General features: G+C 32.4%; 1 protein-coding gene across 1 annotated transcript; it reads right to left on the bottom strand.

The window, feature by feature from the left end:
- Positions 1-10,196: 10,196 nt before the first annotated feature.
- On the bottom strand, positions 10,197-22,598 carry LOC134707798 (uncharacterized). Its single transcript, XM_063567839.1, has 8 exons — positions 22,443-22,598; positions 20,624-20,797; positions 19,029-19,186; positions 18,190-18,235; positions 15,560-17,395; positions 15,217-15,247; positions 14,325-14,614; positions 10,197-13,590 (listed from the first exon to the last, which is right to left on the bottom strand). Exons 1-8 carry the CDS (start codon positions 22,498-22,500, stop codon positions 12,161-12,163), a joined length of 4,023 nt encoding a protein of 1,340 aa, XP_063423909.1. The 5' UTR covers positions 22,501-22,598; the 3' UTR covers positions 10,197-12,160.
- Between the last annotated feature and the right edge of the window lie 271 nt (positions 22,599-22,869).

Genomic DNA, 22,869 nt, shown 5'->3' on the forward strand with positions numbered 1-22,869 from the left:
TATTTGTTCTTCAATTTCCAGATAAATCAGACAACAATTTAGAAAAAAGTAATTTTAAGAATTTTTAGCAGTTTTTGGTTTTTATCTTTATATTAATATAGATGCAGATTAACTGCAAACAGCAAAAAAAATTGAGCAAAGTAAGATCCTTAAATAGGTCCACATGACTAAAACTGTCAATTGACCTGTTAAGGAGTTCTTTATAGTTATTTTTAACATTTTTTTTTGTAATCTTTCACAAAATCTTCTCTGTAACCACTGGATCAATTCTTATGTTGGACTGTTATACCACTGTCCCAGGTTAGGGGGTCCCTATAACCCCGCCACATTATTTATGTCATGTGCCTGTCCCAAGTCAGGAGCCTGTAATTCAGTGGTTGTCGTTTGCTTATGTGTTACATATTTGTTTTCTCGTTTGAATTGTTTTAAATTGTTGTAAATTGTCATATCGTGGACTATAATAGCTGACTATGCGGTGTGGGCTTTGCTCATTGTAGAAAGCAGTACGGTGGAGACTTAATGTTTGCACTCTGTCTGTCTGTCCATCTGTTAATTTTCCATACTTTTTTGTCAAGCCTGCGACTTTTGTCACAGAAAGCTCGACATAGGGATAGTGATCCGGCGGCAGCGTTAGCTCACTTCTTAAAAGCTTTATATTGTAGAAGGTGAAAGACCTGGATGCTTCATACTTTGTATATAGCAATCATGCTGTATGTTACGAAGTGTCCGTCAGTCACATGTCCAATGTCCTTGACCTCATTTTCATTGTTCAGTGACTACTTGAAAAAAAAGAAGATTTTTTGTAATGTTGAATTCTCTCTTATTATAGGTAATAGGATAACTATATTTGGTATGTGCGTACCTTGCAGGGTCGCCGTTGGCGGCAATTTTGAATTAGAAGACGAAATTTTCGTATCTTTTCAATTTGGACGGAGGGGTTCAAATTAGCGGTGGTCCGAGGTCTGCGACCTTCCACTTTTGCAGTCGAACTTTCTACTTGGTTACTAGCTACGCCCGACATGCCCGACGTGCCTTGAAAGAAAATAAAAAAATAACTTTCCAAACCTTTTTACCAAAGTTTCCTATTAATAAACGATCGCAAACTTATTTCATCATTACTATTCATTGCAGCGATGTTTAATTTGTTCAACCGCTAGCTTTATACAGAAAATCGCCGATAAATAATGTGGCAATCCGAGTAAAATCGTATCTCACTAGTGTCAATAACAACATTGAAAACAAAATGGCTGCCGCGAGATTACAATATCGGATCCGATTCCGGAAGCGGATAAGGGTAATCCCAGGTTTTTGCTATTAACTAAAAAAAAAAAAGACAGGTGACAAAATACATCTATGCGTGGTAAATAAATATAAACACTAGAATTAAAAACCAAAAGATATATGTAAAAGAAAGAAAATGCAGAAAATATTTTGTACACCAATTTTAATGTCAAAATCCAATACAATGAGACAGCTGGGAACAGTTTAGCTAACAATATCATATGTTCGTGGTAACAGTATAATTTTTTTTATCAGTGATAAATGTTGGTAATGCATGTTAAATGCTTTTCAAGTTAAACATATTACTGCAATTTCAAGTTTTATTTTTTTCTTCTCAATTTTGATAGGTTAGTTAAAATAGCTGGAAGTTTCTTATATAAAAAAAGATGTGGTATGATTGCCAATGAGACAACTTAGTATCCACAAGAGACCAAAACGACCAAATCTTGGTAACGGTCAAGATCCCCACCCCCAAACCATATATATTCATGTATGGGACAATATAACAAATCATATGAATTATAGGTGGAGTTCGTGGGGCCACTCTACCTCTTTCTGTTTGAGAATTTATAACGGTCGAGATCCACAATCTTAAACAATATATATTTATGTATTGGACAATATTACAAATCAAATGAATTATAAGGGGTCCCTATGGTCACTGTACACCCTCCTGTTTGAGAACTTTGGAAAATTCAAGATCATCACCCCTAAACCATATATACTCATGTATAAGACTATATAACAAATCAAATGAAATATAGGGGAAGTCCCTGTGGTCACCCTTCCCCTCATGTTTAAGAACTTTGAAACAGTTGGGATCCCCAACTCTAAATTAAATGAAATATAGGGGGATTCCCTGCAGTCACCTGATTGAGAAATTGGAAACAGTCGAGATCCCCACCTTTAAACTAAACCATATATATTCATGTATGAGAACTAATCAAATGAAATATAGGGAGAGTCCTTGGGTCACCCTACCCACTCATGTATGATAACTTAGAAACAGATGAGATCCCCACCCCTCAACCATATATAATCATGTATTGGACAATATAACAAATCAAATGAAATATAGGGGAAGTCACTGGGGTCCCCACCCCTCCTGTTTGAAAACTTGATAACGGTCGAGATCCCCACCAATAAACCATATATATTCATGTATGGGACAATATAAAAAATCAAATGAAAAATAGGGATAGTCCCTAGGGTCACCCCACATCCTCTTGTGTGTGTTTTGAGAACTTGTAAAAGATTGCGATACCAACGCCTAAACCATATTCATTCCTGTTTGTCATTTAAAAAGAGATTGAATGACATACAAGGTCAATCTCATAGGCGACACATATGCATATCACTTTGCTAGACCCTAACACCTGTCATGATATTCCAAACTTAGACATCATGGACTTGGGGTGAAGGTGGGAGTCATTTACATTTACTATGGACAGGTCAGTCAGACCTCACCACTGATCCCTGTAGTAGTAAACATTTGTGTCTGATTTGTGTCTCATAACTTTTGTACTGTACAACACAAACTCAGTTTTCTTTCCAGGGAAGCAAGTCCATTCATACTTTTACAAGCTCGTACTAAAGTCAACTTGAACTTCTAACAGTCAACAAATACGAGCAATAACGATCAACTAGAGGAACTGCAATCATTGCAAATTTGTACTACTGCTGACTCATGAATGACTCATGACCATTCGTGGTCATGTGTTGCTATTGGAAACCTTGATAAAATATGAATTATTTTCCTTAATGGTTAATTCATTAAATGAACACAAATGTACAATTATATATGAATGTTTAATATGTTTAATGTTTGTTATTTTAAATCTTCAAAAAAAAGTTGAAGCAACATTGCCACAGTTTTCATAATTATGTTTTCCTTGGTTTTTGGTTAACTGCCTACAGTGCTTACAGCGCTTTGATTACATTGAAGGTTGTATGGTGGCATATAATTGCTTACTATTCCATTTCATTTGATCTCTTGTAGATAGCTGTGTCATTGACAATTTTACCACATCTCCTAATTTCTATAAACACCCGATGGTTGTTGTTTTATTTTAACACAGTGGTTGTTATGATTCAGTATTGGTTGTTGTTAAACACCCAGTGGTTGTTATAATTCTGATTGGTTGTTGTTTCATTTTTAAATATCCAGTGGTTGTTCAAGTTCTGACTGGTTGTTCTTTCATTTTTAAACACCCAGTGGTGTTATAGAATCATATTCAAAACAGTGTGGTCCTGGCCATTGATTGACGACCTAAATTATCCCATTGACTGGGACAGATTAGGTGAACGTTTGTCTGTACCGACCATTGCCCACTTCTTACTTATTATGGAATTTAAACTGTGGGGTCACCAAAGGTTCTTAACGCCTTCAATAATAAAATAATTCGAAAAATTATTCAGGAATAACCTTTATGTTTTGATTTATATTATTGATATAAATCAACACATCGTATTATTCCGGATTCGTTTTTCGAATTGCTTTTTTTAGGTGTTGAGAACCTTTGGTGACCCCACAGATTCAGTGTCTTTAACAAGTACATAGTGAGCAGTGATTGTTACCGACAAACGTTCACCTGATCTGTCCCAGTCAATGGGATAATTTAGGTCGTCAATCAATGGCCAGGACCACACTGTTTTGAATATGATTCTAGTTCTGACTCATGTTGTTGTTTCATTTTTCATTACTCAGTGGTTGTTACAGTTCTGACTGGTTGTTATTTCATTTTTAAAAACCCAGTGGTGTTATAGTTCTGACTGGTTGTTGTTTTATTTTTCATTTCCCAGTGGTTGTTATAATTCTGAATTATTGTTGTTTCGTTTTTAAATACCCAATGGTTGTTGTGGTTCTGGTTGGTTGTTGTTTCATTTTTAACACCCAATGATTGTTTTGGTTCTGGTTGGTTGTTGTTTCATTTTTAACACCCAATGGTTGTTGTGGTTCTGGTTGGTTGTTGTTTCATTTTTAACACCCAATGTTTTTTGTGGTTCTGGTTGGTTGTTGTTTCATTTTTAACACCCAATGGTTTTGTGGTTCTGGTTGGTTGTTGTTTCATTTTTAACACCCAATGGTTTTTGTGTGGTTCTGGTTGGTTGTTGTTTTATTTTTAACACCCAATGGTTTGTGGTTCTGGTTGGTTGTTGTTTCATTTCTAACACCCAATGGCTGTTGTGGTTCTGGTTGGTTGTTGTTTCATTTTTAAATACCCAATGGTTGTTGTGGTTCTGGTTGGTTGTTGTTTCATTTTTGACACCCAATGGTTGTTCTGGTTCTGGTTGGTTGTTGTTTCATTTTTAAATACCCAATGGTTGTTGTGGTTCTGGTTGGTTGTTGTTTCATTTTTAAATACCCAATGGCTGTTGTGGTTTTGGTTGGTTGTTGTTTCATTTTTAACACCCAATGGTTGTTGTGGTTCTGGTTGGCTGTTGTTTCATTTTTAACACCCAGTGGTTTTTGTGTTTCTAGTTGGTTGTTGTTTCATTTTTAACACCCAATGGTTGTTGTGGTTCTGGTTGGTTGTTTCATTTTTAACACCCAATGGTTGTTGTTTTTAACATCCAGTTGTTTTTGTGGTTCTGGTTGGTTGTTGTTGCATTTTTAGCTCACCTGGCCTAAAAGGCCATGTGAGCTTTTCTCATCACTTGGCGTCCGTCGTCGTCGTCGTCGTCGTCGTCTGTCGTCGTTAACAATTTTTCAAACATCTTCTCCTCTGAAACTACTGAATGGATTTGAATGAAACTTAGCATGATTGTTCCTTAGTATATTCTGCACAAAATGTGCGCTTCGATTTTTGATCCGTCAAAAAACATGGCCGCCGTTACTTAAAATAGAACATAGGGGTCAAATGCAGTTTTTGGCTTAAATCTCATAAACGAAAGCATTCAGAGCAAATCTGACATGAAGTAAAAATGTTCATTAGGTCAAGATCTATCAGCCCTGAAATTTTCAGATGAATCAAACAAACCATTGTTGGGTTGCTGCCACTTAATTGGTAATTTTAAGGAAATTTTGCAGTTTTTGGTCATTATTTTGAATATTATTATAGATAAAGATAAACTGTAAACAACAAAAAAGATCAGCAAAGTAAGATCTACAAATAAGTTAAAATGACAAAAATTGTCAATTGACCCCTTAAGGAGTTATTGTCCTTTAGTTATTGTCCTTTAATGACAATTTTTCACAATTTGTTCATCATATTTGCTAACTTTAAAAAATCTTCTCCTCTGAAACTACTGAATGGATTTGGTTAAAACTTAGCATGATTGTTTCTTAGCTTAGTCTGCACAAAGTGTGTGCTTTGATTTTTGATCCGTCAAAAAACATGGCCGCCGTTACTTAAAATAGAACATAGGGGTCAAATGCATTTTTTGGCTTATATCTCAAAAACGAAAGCATTTAGAGCAAATCTGACATGGTTAAACATGTTCATTAGGTCTATAGCTATCAGTCCTGAAATTTTCAGATGAATCAAACAACCAATTGTTGGGTTGCTGCCACTTAATTGGTAATTTTAAGGAAATTTTGCAGTTTTTGGTCATTATCTTGAATATTATTATAGATAAAGATAAACTGTAAACAGCAAAAATGATCATCAAAGTGAGATCTACAAATAAGTTAATATGACCAAAATTGTCAATTGACCCCTTAAGGGGTTATTGTCCTTTAATGACAATTTTTTACAATTTGTTCATCATATTTGCTAACTTTAAAAAATCTTCTCCTCTAAAACTACTCAACTAAATTCAACCAAACTTCAACTGAATGATCAGTAGGGTGTATAAAATAAAGTTTGTGCTTTATTTTTTATTTCGTCAAAAAACATGGCCGTCATGGCTAAAAATAGATCACAGGGTAAAATGCAGTTTTTGGCTTATATCTAAAAAAACTCCAGCATTTAGAGCAAATAAGACAATATGTTAAAGTATTTATTAGCTTAAGGTCTACCTGTCCTGTAATTTTCAGCCGAATTGGGTAACTGGTTTTTCAGGTATAATGCCCCTGAATTGATGATTTTAAAGAAATTTTGCAGTTTTTGGTTATTATCTTGAATACTATTATAGATACAGATCAACTGTCAATAGCAAAAATGTTAAGCAAAGTAAGATCTACAAATAAGTCAATTTGACCAAAATTGTCAATTGACCCCTTAAGGAGTTATTGCCCTTTAAAGACTTTTTACACAATTTGTTCATCATGTTGACTTACTTTAAAAAATCTTCTCATTTGAAACTGCTGTATCAATTTCAGCCAAACTTAGGCTAAATGAGTTTCAGAGTATCTAGTATAAATTTTATATTTCATTTCCTTGTATGTCAAGAAACATAGCTCCTATGGCTAAAATAGAACATAGGAGAAAATGATTTTTTTTTGCTTTTGAAGAAAATAGGACGATTCAAAGAACATTTAAATAAATTGAAAAGCCAAAATAATCATTGATGAGAGATTTAACCCAAAAAATTAAGGTGACCGATTCAGGCTCTTGAGAGCCTCTTGTTAACACCCAATGGTTGTTGTGGTTCCGGTTGGTTGTTGTTTCATTTTTAACACCCAATGGTTGTTGTGGTTCCGGTTGGTTGTTGTTTCATTTTTAAAACCCAATGATTGTTGTGGTTCTGGTTGGTTGTTGTTTCATTTTTAACACCCAATGGTTGTTGTGGTTCTGGTTGGTTGTTGTTTCATTTTAACACCCAATGGTTTTTGTGGTTCCAGTTGGTTGTTGTTTCATTTTTTAACACCCAATGGTTGTTGTGGTTCTGGTTGGTTGTTGTTTCATTTTTATCAACCAATGGTTGTGATAATTGATTGTTGTTTTATTTATAAACCATTCAGTAGTGGTGATGGTTCTGATTGATGTTGTTTCATTTTTTAACACAAAGTGGTTGTTATGGTTCTGATTTGCTGTTGTTTTAATTTGAATACCCAATTGTTGTACTAGTTCTGACTGGTTGTTGTTTCATTTTTAACACCCAATGGTTGTTGTGGTTCTGGTTGGTTGTTTCATTTTTAACACCCAATGATTCTTGTGGTTCTGGTTGGTTGCTGTTTCATTTTTATCAACCAATGGTTGTTGTGGTTCTGGTTGGTTGTTGTTTCATTTTTATTGACCAATGGTTGTTGTGGTTCTGGTTGGTTGCTGTTTCATTTTTAACACCCAATGGTTGTTGTGGTTCTGGTTGGTTGTTTTTTTCATTTTTTAACACCCAAAGGTTGATTTTGTTCTCGTTGGTTGTTGTTTAATTTTTAACACCCAATGATTGTTGTGGTTCTGGCTGTTTGTTGTTTCATTTTTTTACACCCAATGATTGTTTTTGTTCTTGTTGGTTGTTGTTTCATTTTTAACACCCAATGGTTGTTTTTGTTCTTGTTGGTTCTTGTTTCATTTTTAACACCCAATGGTTTTTGTGGTTCTGGTTGGTTGTTTCATTTTTGACACCCAATGGGTGTTGTGGTTCTGGTTGGTTGTTGTTTCATTTTTAAATACCCAATGGCTGTTGTGGTTCTGGTTGGTTGTTGTTTCATTTTTAACACCAAATGATTGTTGTGGTTCTGGTTGGTTGGTGTTTCATTTTTAACACTCAGTGGTTGTTGTGATTGATTGTTGTTTTATTTATAAACCATCCAGTAGTGGTGATAGTTCTGATTGATGTTGTTTCATTTTTTAACACAAAGTGGATGTTATGGTTCTGATTTGTTGTTGTTTTAATTTGAATACCCAATGGTTGTACTAGTTCTGACTGGTTGCTGTTTCATATTTCATTACCCAATGGTTGTACTAGTTCTGACTGGTTGCTGTTTCATTTTACATTACCCAGAGGTTGTTATAGTTCTGACTGGTTCTTATTTCATTTTTTAATACCCAGTGGTGTTATATTTCTGACTGGTTGTTATTTCATTTTTTAATACCCAGTGGTTGTACTAGTTCTGACTGGTTGCTGTTTCATTTTTAACACCCAGTGGTTGTTGTGGTTCTGGTTGGTTGTTTCATTTTAAACATCCAATGGTTGTTGTGGTTCTGGTTGGTTGTTGTTTCATTTTTATCAACCAATGGTTGTTGTGGTTCTGGTTGGTTGTTGTTTCAATTTTATCAACCAATGGTTGTTGTAATTGATTGTTGTTTTATTTATAAACCATTCAGTAGTGGTGATGGTTCTGGTTGATGTTGTTTCATTTTTTAACACAAAGTGGTTGTTATGGTTCTGATTTGCTGTTGTTTTAATTTGAATACCCAATTGTTGTACTAGTTCTGACTGGTTGTTGTTTCATTTTTAACACCCAATGGTTGTTGTGGTTCTGGTTGGTTGTTGTTTCATTTTTATCAACCAATGGTTGTTGTGGTTCTGGTTGGGTGTTGTTTTAATTTGAATACCCAATGGTTGTACTAGTTCTGACTGGTTGCTGTTTCATATTTCATTACCCAATGGTTGTACTAGTTCTGACTGGTTGCTGTTTCATTTTACATTACCCAGAGGTTGTTATAGTTCTGACTGGTTGTTATTTCATTTTTTAATACTCAGTGGTGTAATATTTCTGACTGGTTGTTATTTCATTTTTTAATACCCAGTGGTTGTACTAGTTCTGACTGGTTGCTGTTTCATTTTACATTACCCAGTGGTTGTTATAGTTCTGACTGGCTGTTATTTCATTTTTTAATACCCAGTGGTGTTATATTTCTGACTGGTTGTTATTTCATTTTTTAATACCCAGTGGTTGTACTAGTTCTGACTGGTTGCTGTTTCATTTTACATTACCCAGTGGTTGTACTAGTTCTGACTGGTTGCTGTTTCATTTTACATTACCCAGTGGTTGTTATAGTTCTGACTGGTTGCTGTTTCATTTTTAACGCCCAGTGATTGTTGTGGTTCTGGTTGGTTGTTGTTTCATTTTTAACCCCTAATGGTTGTTGTGGTTCTGGTTGGTTGTTGTTTCATTTTTTAACACAAAGTGGTTGTTGTAGTTGATTGGTTGTTATTTTAATTTGAACACCCAGTGGTTGTTTTATCTCTGATTGGTTGTTGTTTTCATTTGAACACCCAGTGGTTGTTATAGTTCTGACTGGTTGTTTTTCCATTTTTAAACACCCAGTGGTTGTTATGATTGGTTGTTGTTTCATTTATAGACATCCAATGGTTATGGTTCTGGTTGTTATTTCAATTTGAACACCCAGTTGTTGTTGTAGTTCTGACTGGTTGTTGTTTCATTTTTTAACACAAAGTGGTTGTTGTAGTTCTGATTGGTTGTTATTTTAATTTGAACACCCAGTGGTTGTTGTATCTCTGATTGGTTGTTGTTTTAATTTGAACATCCAGTGGTTGTACTAGTTCTGACTGGTTGTTTTTCAAGTTTTAAACACCCAGTGGTTGTTATGATTGGTTGTTGTTTCATCTCCTAATTTCTATAAACACCCAATGGTTGTTGTTTTATTTTTAAACACTCAGGGGTTGTTATTTCATTTTTAAACACCAAATGGTTGTTGTGGTTCTGGTTGGTTGTTTTATTTTTTAACACCCAGTGGTTGTTAGGGTTGATTGATGTTGTTTATTTTTAAACACCCAGTGGTTGTTAGGGTTGATTGCTGTTGTTTATTTTTAAACACCCAGTGGTTGTTGTTTCATTTTTAACACCTATTGATGGTTGTTTTATAATTTAACACCTAGTGGTTGTTAGGGTTCTGATTGGTTGTTGTTTCATCTTTTAACTCAAAATAGTTGTTGAGGTTCTGATTTGTTGTTTCATTCTTTAATACCTTATGGTTGTTATGATTCTATATTGACTATTGTCTACTATTATGTACTTGAAACTTGTTCTGTATTGGTGTTTGTAATGCACAGCATTTGAAAGTACTTAAAAAGTCGTCATTGTTTATAACTTTTATTTCAAAATTAAAAAAAAACAACTCTGATAACATGATTACATATATAAATAAACAATAACAAAAAAATATCACAGATTAAAAAAGCACCATTCACATCTCTCATTTTTGGCAATATCAGAAAGTAATGTAAAAAAATAGAGTTCTGTAAGTAGTGGTTAGGTTTTTAGGAAAATTGTAACAAGTTCTTTAAGAATAAGATCTACATATATTTTACTGCTGATACAAAAATGATTTGACTGGTACTTTAGAAAGAAAACTACATTGGTATACACATTTGTACTACCCAAAACTAGGAAGTATTGTACCATATCATTACTCTGGTTTCTAAGAAGAGTAAAATCTAACTGTTGCTTTTTAATCTCTAAAAAACTTTTTTCCCATTTTAATCAAGTAAAAGTGATTTGTCCTGCACTTGTTGAATTGTAAGGTAGTGTACATTATTCGTAAATAGCCAGTGTCACATCCAGAACATATAGATATAACTGATATGAAAATTTGTCTAGCAATAAATATAAAATATGATTGAGTTAATAGCTCTTAAACCAAAAAAAAAAAAGCTAACTGAAATTAAAAATTTCAAAAACAATTTGACAAGCTGAGATTAAAACATGGACAATTTGTCAAATTGAACTAGATTTAAAAAAAAAATATCTACCGGTAACAAGAAATGAAATTTATGCATTGCGAAAGTTCTGGTACCAAATTGTGTAAAAATAAATCCCAAAAATTGAACAAGTTTTGAATATCTGTTAACAAGACTATACTAGAGCCTATGTTTTTATGTGAGAATTGCTAAGAACTTGAAGAATCAATCATGAAGATATAATTGTGAATTCCAGTACCAATATTCAAGCTCAAATTAAGTAATTACCATTCTGAAACTATATACCAGAACTTTTAATTATAGAATCTGATATTGAAGTGTACTGAAATTGTACAGTCATGGATTTACTGATATTCAGATTTTATCAGAATCTCGCAGGAACTATAATTCTGGATTTCCTGACACATGTATTCAGAATTGTCTAGAATCTCCGTTCCCGTAATTCTGACCTTACTGATGTTCAGTTTTTGCCTGAATCTCACAACAACTGCAATTCTGACTTTCATGATATTCAGAATTTTTCAGAATCTAACAGTTACTGGAATTCATATTTGACTGATTTTCAAGATTCTTCAAGCCACTACATTTCTGTCTCAACTGATATTCACAATATTTCAATTTCTGCAATTTATTTTTCCCCAGAATTAAAAAGTAAAACATGCTTATTAGAACTTTTTTTCTACAAATTTAACAGTTTGATCTTTTAGTTTGAAGATCATAGTATTAAACATTCTCAACAATATGTCTGTCCAAACATTCCTGTTTAGAAAATTTTGAGCATTCAAGTTAGTCTTAGAAATGGATACTTTTGACCAAATAAAGATTGTGACCAGTCACTTTATCATGCTTGCTTAGCAATTCATATTGCATCTCCAATAATCTAAGTTTATTAAAATGCACTCTATACTCAATTTTGAATAGTTATTTTTGCATAGATTTAATATTGGTATAATGTAAAAGATTTCAAAACATAACAAACTTGCCTAAAAAGGGCTATAAAAGCAAACAGCAATGCAAGTTTGAGTAAAATGAATATCCCAGTAAAAAATACAAATGATTGATATTAGTAAATATATGGCAAGTTCATGTGTAGGATTTTATGTAAAAAAAATCAACTGCTAGAAAAATATTTTAAATAAAAATGAACCTTAAATATGAAAAAAAGTATGAAACCATAAATTAGTATGAAATATTTTCAATGTATTATTTTCATGATCTTTGGTAATGTTGCACCAAATAAAGAATATTGCACATTTTTATCACTCACAGCACTAAATATGACTTTTAAAGTCAACATAGTATTGCACACAACTGGTTTTTTTTATGTAGTACTAGCGTATTTCTTTGAGTAGCACTAGGGTATTTCTTAAGTTTTATCTACCACACGTTATTCATATCTTGGATATCCATGCTTTGCTGATTGTGACATCTCTCTGAAGAACTTGAGATTTTCTTCAGCTTTTTCTTTTGATATTTGAAAATTACCGTTTCCATTGTCATTGCCGTTTTCTACAAATGATATTTGCTTCTGTTTCCTTTTTTTCTTACCACTCTTTCGTGAAGCTTTTTTATTTTCAACTTGTGAATAATCTCGATCTTTGGCCAAATTTTTGAAGAATTTTAAATTGTTTCCTGCAGTTTCTTCATCAACATAGTTTGTAGGATCATCAGGGATAAAGCCTCTTGATGGTTGGTAATTCTGAGAGGTAGAGGGATTAACAGGTTCCTCATCATAGGGATCCCCAGGTTCAGAATAAAATACTGTGGGATTTCTGGACACATGTAGAAAGAAATCAAGGTTTTCCTTTTCTTTTGAGTGATGTCTTCCTGGAAATTCTTCCTTCACTCCAAGAGGTGCTTGATTGAAATATGATCTTGGAATATCAATCTTTTCAGATTCATCCTTTTTCTTAAAGAATTCAGGATCCTTGGAAACTTTTCTGAAGAAATCCATATTTTCTTTGGCATTAATAACACGGCCTTCATCCAGTAATATATTCCTGTTGGGTGTTTTTGGAATATAAGGCTTTGGTTTTTCTTTTCCTTCATTTCTAAAGTTAGGATCAGTTGCTACATGTTTAAAAAAATCCAGATTTTCCTGTGCAGTAGACTTGTAGATGTCTGGGGATGGTATGTTATCAAGTGGATAAGAATTTGATTCCTGGTGCTTCTTTTCTGACTTCTGAAAGAATTGTGGTTTTGATGCTACTTTTGAAAAGAAAACTTTATTCAGCTCAGCTTCACTGTTGGTGATTCCAACTCTATATGCATCACTACATCCTAATCCAATTGGTGCTATTGGCAATGAAGAATATCCACCATTCTTTTCCTTTGGATGCTCAACCTCAAAACTGCCTCTATCATGTGAAGGAAGGTTACCCTTGGCAAGATCTGTCCAAAACTTAGCATTAGGCAAACTCTTGTCTCTAGCTTTAAATGTGCATTGCATTTTTGAATAGTTCTGCTTCTCTATTGGAGTTAAATTGTCTGGCATATTTTCAGGCATTGGATAAAGACAGTCCTGGCCGTATGTGTCTCTACTGTCCATTGGGTCTGTTTTTTCATTTGCTCTAGGATCTCGTTGTTCTGTGAAAAATTTGACATCTACCATAGCAGAGTCTCTTCCCTTTGCATGAAGCTTTCCTATTGGTCTTTGGTAAGTAGAAAGAGGCACCGAATCAACTTCTCTTCTTGTTTCCTTCTTTCCTGTCATAAGAAAGATTTCTGGAGTAGGCTCTTGTCTATTTTGAACTTCTTGTAATTTTCCCAGTTCTTCTGGAGCAGATATTCTTTGAATTGCTGGATGATCTTCTACCCCTGAAAGAAATACTATTTATAAATTTCATGATACTAAATGGTTGATTATCTGCTTACAATGTAGTTCTTTTATTTTACAAATATAACTGAAAACTATAGAGAGAGAAATTTTTATCTACTTTTTCCATGTTTACTTAAAGGTATAATTTTAGTTATATATAGCTCTTCAACTGTTTTGGTTCATATGCATCATATACATGGAATCAGGTTGTTAATTTGTTATTTTTTTTTAACCTTCTTTCAAATTGCTTGGTTCATTCATCTGTCTTGCCAAAGTAATTTATGACACAAACATGTTCAAATTTGTTTTCTAAAGTTTTTTACTTCTCTAATGTTTGTGAGTTCTTGTCTAAACCATGGTACTGATGTGGTTGCCCCATAAAATATAAACCTTTACTACCTACATACCCAACCCTACAGTCATGGGTAGGCAATAACAAACAAAGATTTTTTAAAAGGTGGCCTTACATACAGATATACATTTATATTACTGTCAATTCAGAAATTACTGGTATTGCATGCATTTATTATTTCGATTTTGTCATTTTACGCTAAATTGTGATTCTAATTTTTGTGTTATTGAGAAAAATCCTGTTTAATTCATATAAATATTTTCAAAATGGGTGTTTAAATGATTGCGATGATAACCCTGTTGCATTTTTCACAATAAAAAAAACATCGCTATAATTTCTGAATTTACAGTAACTAGGTGACGTAATTTTAAAAAAATGTACCTGTAAGTAACTGATTTTGATGTAGTATTCTCCTTCTATATTTTGGTTTTTCTGTTTTTGGTGGACAAACTGTTGTAAGATTATTCTTGGATGTAGGGAATGGATTTGGTGCCAGAGTTGTCTCCCTTGGTCTTGGTGCAGCAGACTTTGTTTTGGTTATCTCCCTTTGTTGTGATGGTCTCAAATCACCCAAACAGGTTTCAAAATCATTTATAAAATCAGCAGTAGAATACTCCTCTAGATTGGTAGAGTCCCCAGTATTTATACTGTAATCATCTAATTCCACTGATCTGGAAGTACACAAAAAAGAACAAGTTGTCAATATCGTTACATCTAAATTTTATTCAAGAATGAACAATAAATTAAGGAAAAAACACTGTTTTTAATGAAATAGAGTATTTGGGATATATGATTAAAATGACTTCAGTATGATTTGCAAGACATAGATAAGTGCACAGTTTTTTGTTTTCTTCTGTCTCTCTATATATATATGGGTACATTCAAGAATCCTTATTAGCTTTATTAAATTTTAATATCTTTTGTTTGACTTTGTTAAAAGAATAAAAAAAAAAACTATTTAATAAATCCAAAAATCTTGAAGTCAAGCATAGCCTTTTTCTGATAAACAGAAAAATTGTGGTGAAAATTTTTACACACTAACACATATATATATTTTTTTAAAGGTATAAATTACCTTTTACTATTGTGGCAAGATATCAAAAGAGAGACTATATATATATATATATATAATTATGGTGGACTCTCTTTTGATATCTTGTCACAATAGTATTAAAAAGGTAATTTATGAACTAACAAAAATTTCAGTTTTTAATCATGGATTATTTCCCTTATTGTGACAAGGGAAATAACTCTAAATTCCAATTACACCTACCTTGATGGGATGTCTTTATCCTGCTTGAATTCTGAAAAATATGAAAATCATACTTTAAACCAATTGAAAATTTGTTTAAAGTTATATCCAATTGACATATCCAGGAGGTGAGAACCATAATTTCATCAATGAGCTATAAATAGATATTTAATACACTAAATTCCTCATTTATATTAGTTGAACTTGAAAGTTATAAACTAGTGTAAACCACAATCTTCATATAAATTTATGCACTTTAGTGTTAAACATTTAAATTTGCTTGCTTTCAAAGTTATATTCTTTTAGAGTATCATGCATTTCACAAAAAAGAGGGAAGAAAACAGATACTTAAAAATAAACTCACCTCTCATATAGGTCTCATAACTCATATCTGGTTTAACTCTTGGCTTTGGAATGATAACTGTGTTATTCTTCGTAGTTTTAGGCATTTCTTCTCCATCAGACTCGTCATCTGTTGTTTCATACTCATAGACTGGTTTAAATACCCTTGTGTCCTCCTCATAGACTGGTTTAAATACCCTTGTTTCCTCCTCATAGACTGGTTTAAATACCCTTGTGTCTTCCAATGGTGATCTTTCTTTTATTTTCTTAGTAGGCAATGGTGGTTTATGGTCCACATAAACTTCATCATAGATCTTCCTCAAAATCTTTGTCTTTTTATCTTTCTCCTTCTCCTCATTTATTTTGGACAGATTGGACTGATATTTTGTTCCTTCGTTGAAGCATTTCTTATCCCATTCATTTCCTTCAACAAAATCCAATGCCATATTGGTTGATTTGGAAACCAAATTTCTTGCTGCTTTTCTTATTTCATCTAGATCAAGGTCATCATTCTGGTTTTTAGATAGATCATCATTTGAACTATTGTCACTATTATTTGGCATAGTGTATTTTGCATGCTGCTTTTCTTTCTCTACTTCTTTATTTTCTCTTCCAATTGGATTGGGTCTTTTCCCATCAGATTCAGCACCATCACCTTTCGGTACATTAACTCGGGTAACTTTTTCTTTTCTGACTTTCCTTTTGTCTAAAGCATTTTTCATTCTATCTTCAAACTTTTCAGCAGATGACCATTGGGTTTCTTCTGTTAGTTTTGGTTGCTTGTCAATATTGGTTCTACCTGGTTGTACTGACACTTTTCTTGTATGGACTGTATGGGCTGTCGGTGCTGGTCCCATACTCATAATTGGCCTGTCCTCAAAAGTTTTGGCAGCTAAAGTTGTGGTAGTTCCCCATGCAGGTTGTAGCTGCTGTACACCTAGTTTTATTACGCTAGGTTCTTCTTCATACATCGAGTCAACAACTTCCTTTTTGAAGGGTTTCATTTTCTTTGTCCCTTTTTCCTTTGCCAATTCATCACTTGGTGTGGAGGCTCTGAGATTGAAATTTTTCTCACATTTTAGTTTGTAAGATTTCTTTGAGATTGCTGGGTGTATTTTCTCTGTGTTGATAATTCTTTCTGATTTATACAAGTCTTTGTACTGGTCTGATCTCTGCCCTGTACTGCTTCTGTCAATACTTTTTTCACTGAAAGCTACTTTTTTCCTGGCTGCAGATTTCCCTCGTTTTTCTCTTTTTTCTGATCCTTCATTGTCACTTTCTTCACTCCATGCATTACTATTAGTACTCTTTTCTTCATTTACAGTATGTTTTTCTTTTCCACTGTGTTTCTTCTCCTCATTTTGCAGCTTTGTTTCTCCAGTATTCTCATCATTGGTGATAGCAACACTTTTTTCTTTACTGGAAGCATTTGATTTACTTTTCTTAGGGCTAATACTTTTTTCCTCTTTTTGAGGTAACACTGCTAATCTATTTTTGGCAGCTATTCTTTTTCTGAATTTCTTCATTCTTTCACTCTCTCCTTTGTATGAATCATTTGACTTTTGACTACCAGAGGAGTCACTAGCATCTGCAGACTTGACTGATATGATCTTAGGCTTCTGTCTCCTGGTACTTCTTTCTTTTCTAGAGCTGTTGGTTTGCTCATCATGAACTTCAATGGATGATGATCCAGATGTGGAAGCTGAGGTGTTAGACCTTCCTTCACATAAGACATTGGAAGAACTGTGAATCTCTGGATGTATTGAAACATTACTGTATCTTTCTGAAGGTATTGGAGATGTCGTAGAAAAATTGTCTGTTTCTAGCGTAATATCAGAAGAACATGTAATGCTATTATCTGAAAGAGAAAAGACAAACATAACAATAAAAGAGATTTTAATACTATATTATAATATATCTGATAACTTTTATTACTAGAAAATAAAGTGTTTTTGATTTCTAAAAACTAACTCATTATTATCATAATGGACTACTGACAGTATTGTATTCTCAATTTTTACTCAAATTATATATGATAATGACTCATATAATTTCTATTTTCAATCTCATAATCTCTTAAGTAATGCCACAGAGTTCTTAAATTGTTTCCCTCTGTTGCTCCATGTAGAAAATCTGCTGGTCCACACTATCATTTCTATTTGAAAATACCCAAATTGTGTCTGCCCTTTGCAAAATTTTGGGGGCCAAATGCAAAACCTTTAACGGTTGACCACTTCTATTTATGAAACCTGATGCCATCCCTTTTGGTTTGTTGGTGATTTTTATTTAATATTATGCTAAATTATCCTTATTCAAGTAGCTTAGGATAATATATCTTAGGATCACATTAGAACATGACATTGTTTTAAAAGGCTGTGTGGTCAATTTTCTTTCAACAAAAGATGATGGACATCTGGTGTCAGGAGTATAGGAGTAATTTGTCATTACAGACTAAACAGTGATTTAAAAACAATGTTTATTTTTTATTAATATTTCTAAAAGTCCAGTTACCAGTACATTAAATAAATTTTGCTTATTTGGACAACAAAGCATTTATACTTCACAAAGTTTGTTTCCAAAAAGTTACTAAGCATTATTATTTAAATAGTGTTTTCAATTAAATCAAGGTCAATAAGTGTGACAGTAAAATACCTCTTTTGTTCTGTGACCTTGAACTGGTAGACCAGAAGTCACTTTTCTGGAAAAAATAAATAAATATATTTACTTACTGTATTATTGAAATGCTATCTACTACTGTGAAAGTGACTGTGTGCTTTTACTCGAATTTCAATATTCATGGGAAGTAAAATATTATTTTTTTCATGTTCTAAATTCAAAATTTGTAGTTTTTGATTCATCCCAAAAGTAAATGGTCTAATGCCTAAATGATTTATATTGTATAGGCATTTTAAAACCCTTTTTAAAGTTTAACTGTGATTATAAACAATTCTATTCTTCTGTTTTAATTTCTTATGTCTAGAGCTTAAAGTGCTGTTTTAAAGTAAATGTTTTGAATTCTTTTTTGGGATTTTTAGAATTTGAATTTAACATGTAAAGACTAAGTAAGACTTAACATCCAAATCTCCTTTAATTACAAAATAAATGCATATATTTTAATAATCATAAAATCATAAAATCCTGAAAATGTTATTTGTAATGCTTTCAAAATTGTTGTTTTCATGTTTTCTTTTTTTTCATTCATGTATTACTGTAAATTTAGAAATTATTGCGTGCATTTATTATTGCGATTTTAAATTTTGCAATAAAGAAAAAAATTCAGACTCCTGTTAAATAAAACATTAATTCATAAATTATTTTTTCCAAAATGCCAGTTGAAATTATTGTGATTATAACCCTGTCGCATTTCATGCAATAATAAAAACATTGCGATATTAAATTTCTGAATTTACTGTATAATTGTCTTTTTCAAAATAGATTAAAAAAAACCACTATTATTCCAAGTGTAACTTTAGCTATCTATTTATACTGACCTCATCAAATCTTTCATTGATAATGGACAATGATTGTACTGGAAGAATAGATTTTTTCCTTAAGCTGAGATGCAATGCCTTTATTCCAATATCAAGATCATGCACATTTTCATGGCTCCCTTCCCAACTCCCACATGGGTGTCTGATTCTTATACGAACTGAAAAAAAGAATAAAATTATAAATATGACAGAAAGAACCAAGGCAAAATGGACAGTGTCTCCATATACATTTTCTTATATGCACATGTTATCAACCTTAACCATTTTGGAATTGTTTTGTAAAGCTAATATATAATAGATAAACTGAATACTTTGTTTCATTATTTTTGGTTTAACAATACAACAATACAAAATTCTAAATCCTTCAGCAAAAAACAGCTATCATGTATGGCAGCTGTTTTACTATACATACCAAATTCAACTCCTTTTTTATAAGATATCTTCTTAATTTTAAAAGATATCTTGCAAAGTTACATATATTAGATATCTTATAAAGTTTATAAGATATTTTATATTCTTTTATTATATAGATATCTTTTATTCTTAATGAAATATCTTATCTTATACAGTTTATAACTAAAAATATATATCATATAGTTTGTAAGATATCCTTATACAAAAATATATGAGATATCTTATAATTTCATATGAGATATCTTATAAACTATATAAGATAGTCTGATATCTTAAGAACTATATAAAATCTCTTATAAACTATACATAAGATATCTAATAAACTTTATACAATATCTCATGATATAGAATATTTCTCTAGTCTAATATAAGATATCTCCTATAATAATCAGATGTCTCATATATATCAGATATCTCATATAATATATCAGGCACGCCGCACCTCATATAATATATCAGGTATCTCATATAATAAATAAAATATCTTATAAATTACATGAGATATTTAAACTGCCAAATGAATTTGAATGTAAAAACCTTACAAAAATATATTAACTATATATAAAGATGTGCCACAAAGCAAAACCCTTAAATTTGTAATAGTCTGATTGATATAATTAAGACTTTACCTAATAGTATAGCATCATGGGATAATGACAAATATAAGGTTCATTCTAATGTCTTGGACTAATTTACAACAAATTAATTGGAAATAAATTGAACCTTGACAATTATCTAATTATCAGAATTCTCAAAATCTTTATATATCTGGTGGTCCCTGAAGAAAACTGCTGGTCCTCACTACTATATCTATTACAAAATTCAAAAATTGTGTTCATTGCAAATTATGGAGGTCAAATCTCCTATTACCTTTATTGGAGAATTATTTGGTCTTTTCTTTGTTTTTATGAAGAATACTGTTTTTTGGCCTTCTTTAACTTTAATAGAAATACCTATTATAATTATACTATATGATTAGTTTTAATTCATGGTTAACTTTAGGTTATGTGATGTTCTAGTTAATTAGGTTAGGTATGGGTTAGGGCAAGGATAGATAGTGAAGCTGTATATTGGTTTGGACCTCTAGTAAAAGAAGTATATAAAGGCTGTTGATTAACACGTAAATATGAAAACAAAAATAACACACAAATAAGTACAATTATCATATTTCATATACATACTCCTTGTTGGAATTCTGTCACCAATATATGTTTTTAATCTTCTCCATAAGCTAGGCCTTTTGTCTGGTTTAAATCCAAATTCAATAGGACTGCCTGGTCTTGGTGATGCCACAATTGGAAAATCAAATGGACTGTCTGGTCTTGGTGACCATGGCACCGGTGATTGAGCTGAAACTGAGGAGATATCTATCTAAATAACTTTGATCTTTAATAAAAGAGGGACAAAAGATACCAAAAGGACAGTCAAACTCATAAATCTAAAACAAAATGACAATGCCATGGCTAAAAATGAAAAAGATAAACAGAAAAACAAAAGTACACATGACACAACATATAAAACTAAAGAATAAAAAACAAGAACCCCATAATAAGTTGTTAATACACCCCAATTGATTGGAATAACCCACTGTTCAATTAGTGAAGTGCTCAGAGGCAGATTATTGGGGGGCCCAGGGGGCCCGGCCCCCCCCCCCCCCCCTTTTTGGGTAAAAAATTGGTTGCTTATATAGGGAATCACTGAAGCGTGACTGGACAAGACCCCCTCTTATGTCAGTCAGTGGGCCCCCACTTATGAAAATTCCTGGATCCACCACTGGTGCTAGCCCTGGTACCATGGATTTACCTTTATCAAAGGGACTTTATCATTATACAACAAATGACCAATTCAAGAAAATCCAATTTGAAGAGTATCTATTATCTTACATAAAGTAAAGGCCTTTATTGTTCATTACCAATACCAATTGCTATTTTTTTTTTACCAAATTGTATGTCTCCAAACTGTCAACAGTTTAACCCATATAGATAGTTGCAGTGTAATAAAAAATATACTTCTAATCCTGTTAAGACCTTTAACTTCTAACATTTTGTATTATGGGTGTTACTTTAATTTGATAATGATATTTTCCAGAAATTGGGGGTTAAAACAATTTCATTTTTGCTTACACATTTTACAGGGCACAATCAAAACAAATAAACATTATAAAAAATGATAAATATTTGGTAGACATATTTAAGATCAATAACTTTGGTAAATTTGAATTCCACATCTGATGATCTGTCATTGAAATTGTTTTTAGGTATTTTATTATTACAAGTATTTATATCAAAAGTTTTAAGGTATTTATTTTTGAACTGCTATAATATGTACAGTAATTGTAAAGTCTAAATTTTGTAAGGAAATTTTTGCCAAAAATTGTTAAAAGTCAAAACAGATAAGATTTAGCACAATTTGTATCAATTTTGTATGATCTTTTGCAGTAAAAGACAAAGTCACTTACATACTATAGGTCTAGATCTTCAATCTTAATTTTAATTTAAGGTGTTCGTTGATATTTAGAAAAAAGCAAGCAGGCGCAGATCCAGAGGGGGGTTCCGGGGGTTGGAACCCACCATTTTTTTTGGACAATCTATGCATTTGAATGGGGACATGTAGTTGGAACCCCTTTGTCCTGGGTTAGGAACCCCCCTTTTTTAAATGTCTGGATCCGCCCCTGAAAAGATTCATGATATATATATATATATAAAAAATAATGAGGTAATCAGAAAAAAAAGGTGACTGTCAGAGTATTTGCCTATTTGGAGAAGAAGTTCTCTAGTTCCCAATTTACAGCACAGGATGCAGTCAGTCACAGATATTTAATATATATGTGTTATAAAACAAAACAAAATATAATAAAATTTGTATTAACGTTACATATTTTTTCTCACTACGATAAATTAATTACTAAAGTTGTGCAAACACACACAAGCTTGGCCGATGCACAGTTATCACAGTGACATTGACCTTATGTTTCATTTATTATTATAATGTTGAACTTACCACTGCCCCCACAACACAAGATAGACTTTTTTCTTCTCTTAGTCTTTGTAACTGTCATCTTCTTGGTGTTAAAATGTCGATATAAAACTCTGTAGAATGCTTAATCGATTCTAGATCGTCTTTCGCTCCATGTAAACATAAGCGGAAGTGAAAACAGACGAGACAACGTTTATGACGTCAAAATAGAACAAACCACGTGATTGCGTTCACTATATTGACGTTGGCAATTTCCGAGGTAATATCGTCGGTTTTCCGAACTTTCCCGAAGTGTATTACCATGCTATGATGAGGGTGGTGAAGGGGGATACTGAACACGGAAACACGTTAAATAAAAATCGCAAAAACGTAGCACGAAAAATAAAAATCGGAAAAAAACGAAGCACGAGAAATAAAATCTTTAATATTTAGGAAAAAAGTACCAGATGTT

This window comes from Mytilus trossulus, chromosome 2 (genome assembly GCF_036588685.1).
Source record: "Mytilus trossulus isolate FHL-02 chromosome 2, PNRI_Mtr1.1.1.hap1, whole genome shotgun sequence".
Lineage (NCBI taxonomy): Eukaryota > Metazoa > Mollusca > Bivalvia > Mytilida > Mytilidae > Mytilus > Mytilus trossulus.

Coding starts and splice junctions, on each gene's coding strand:
- LOC134707798 (XM_063567839.1), bottom strand. CDS start 22,500: ATGACAGTTACAAAGACTAAGAGAAGAAAAAAGTCTATCTTGTGTTGT. Junction 17,396..18,189: donor AAGGTCACAGAACAAAAGAG/GTATTTTACTGT, acceptor TTTCTCTTTCAG/ATAATAGCATTACATGTTCT. Junction 15,248..15,559: donor TTATGAGACCTATATGAGAG/GTGAGTTTATTT, acceptor CATATTTTTCAG/AATTCAAGCAGGATAAAGAC.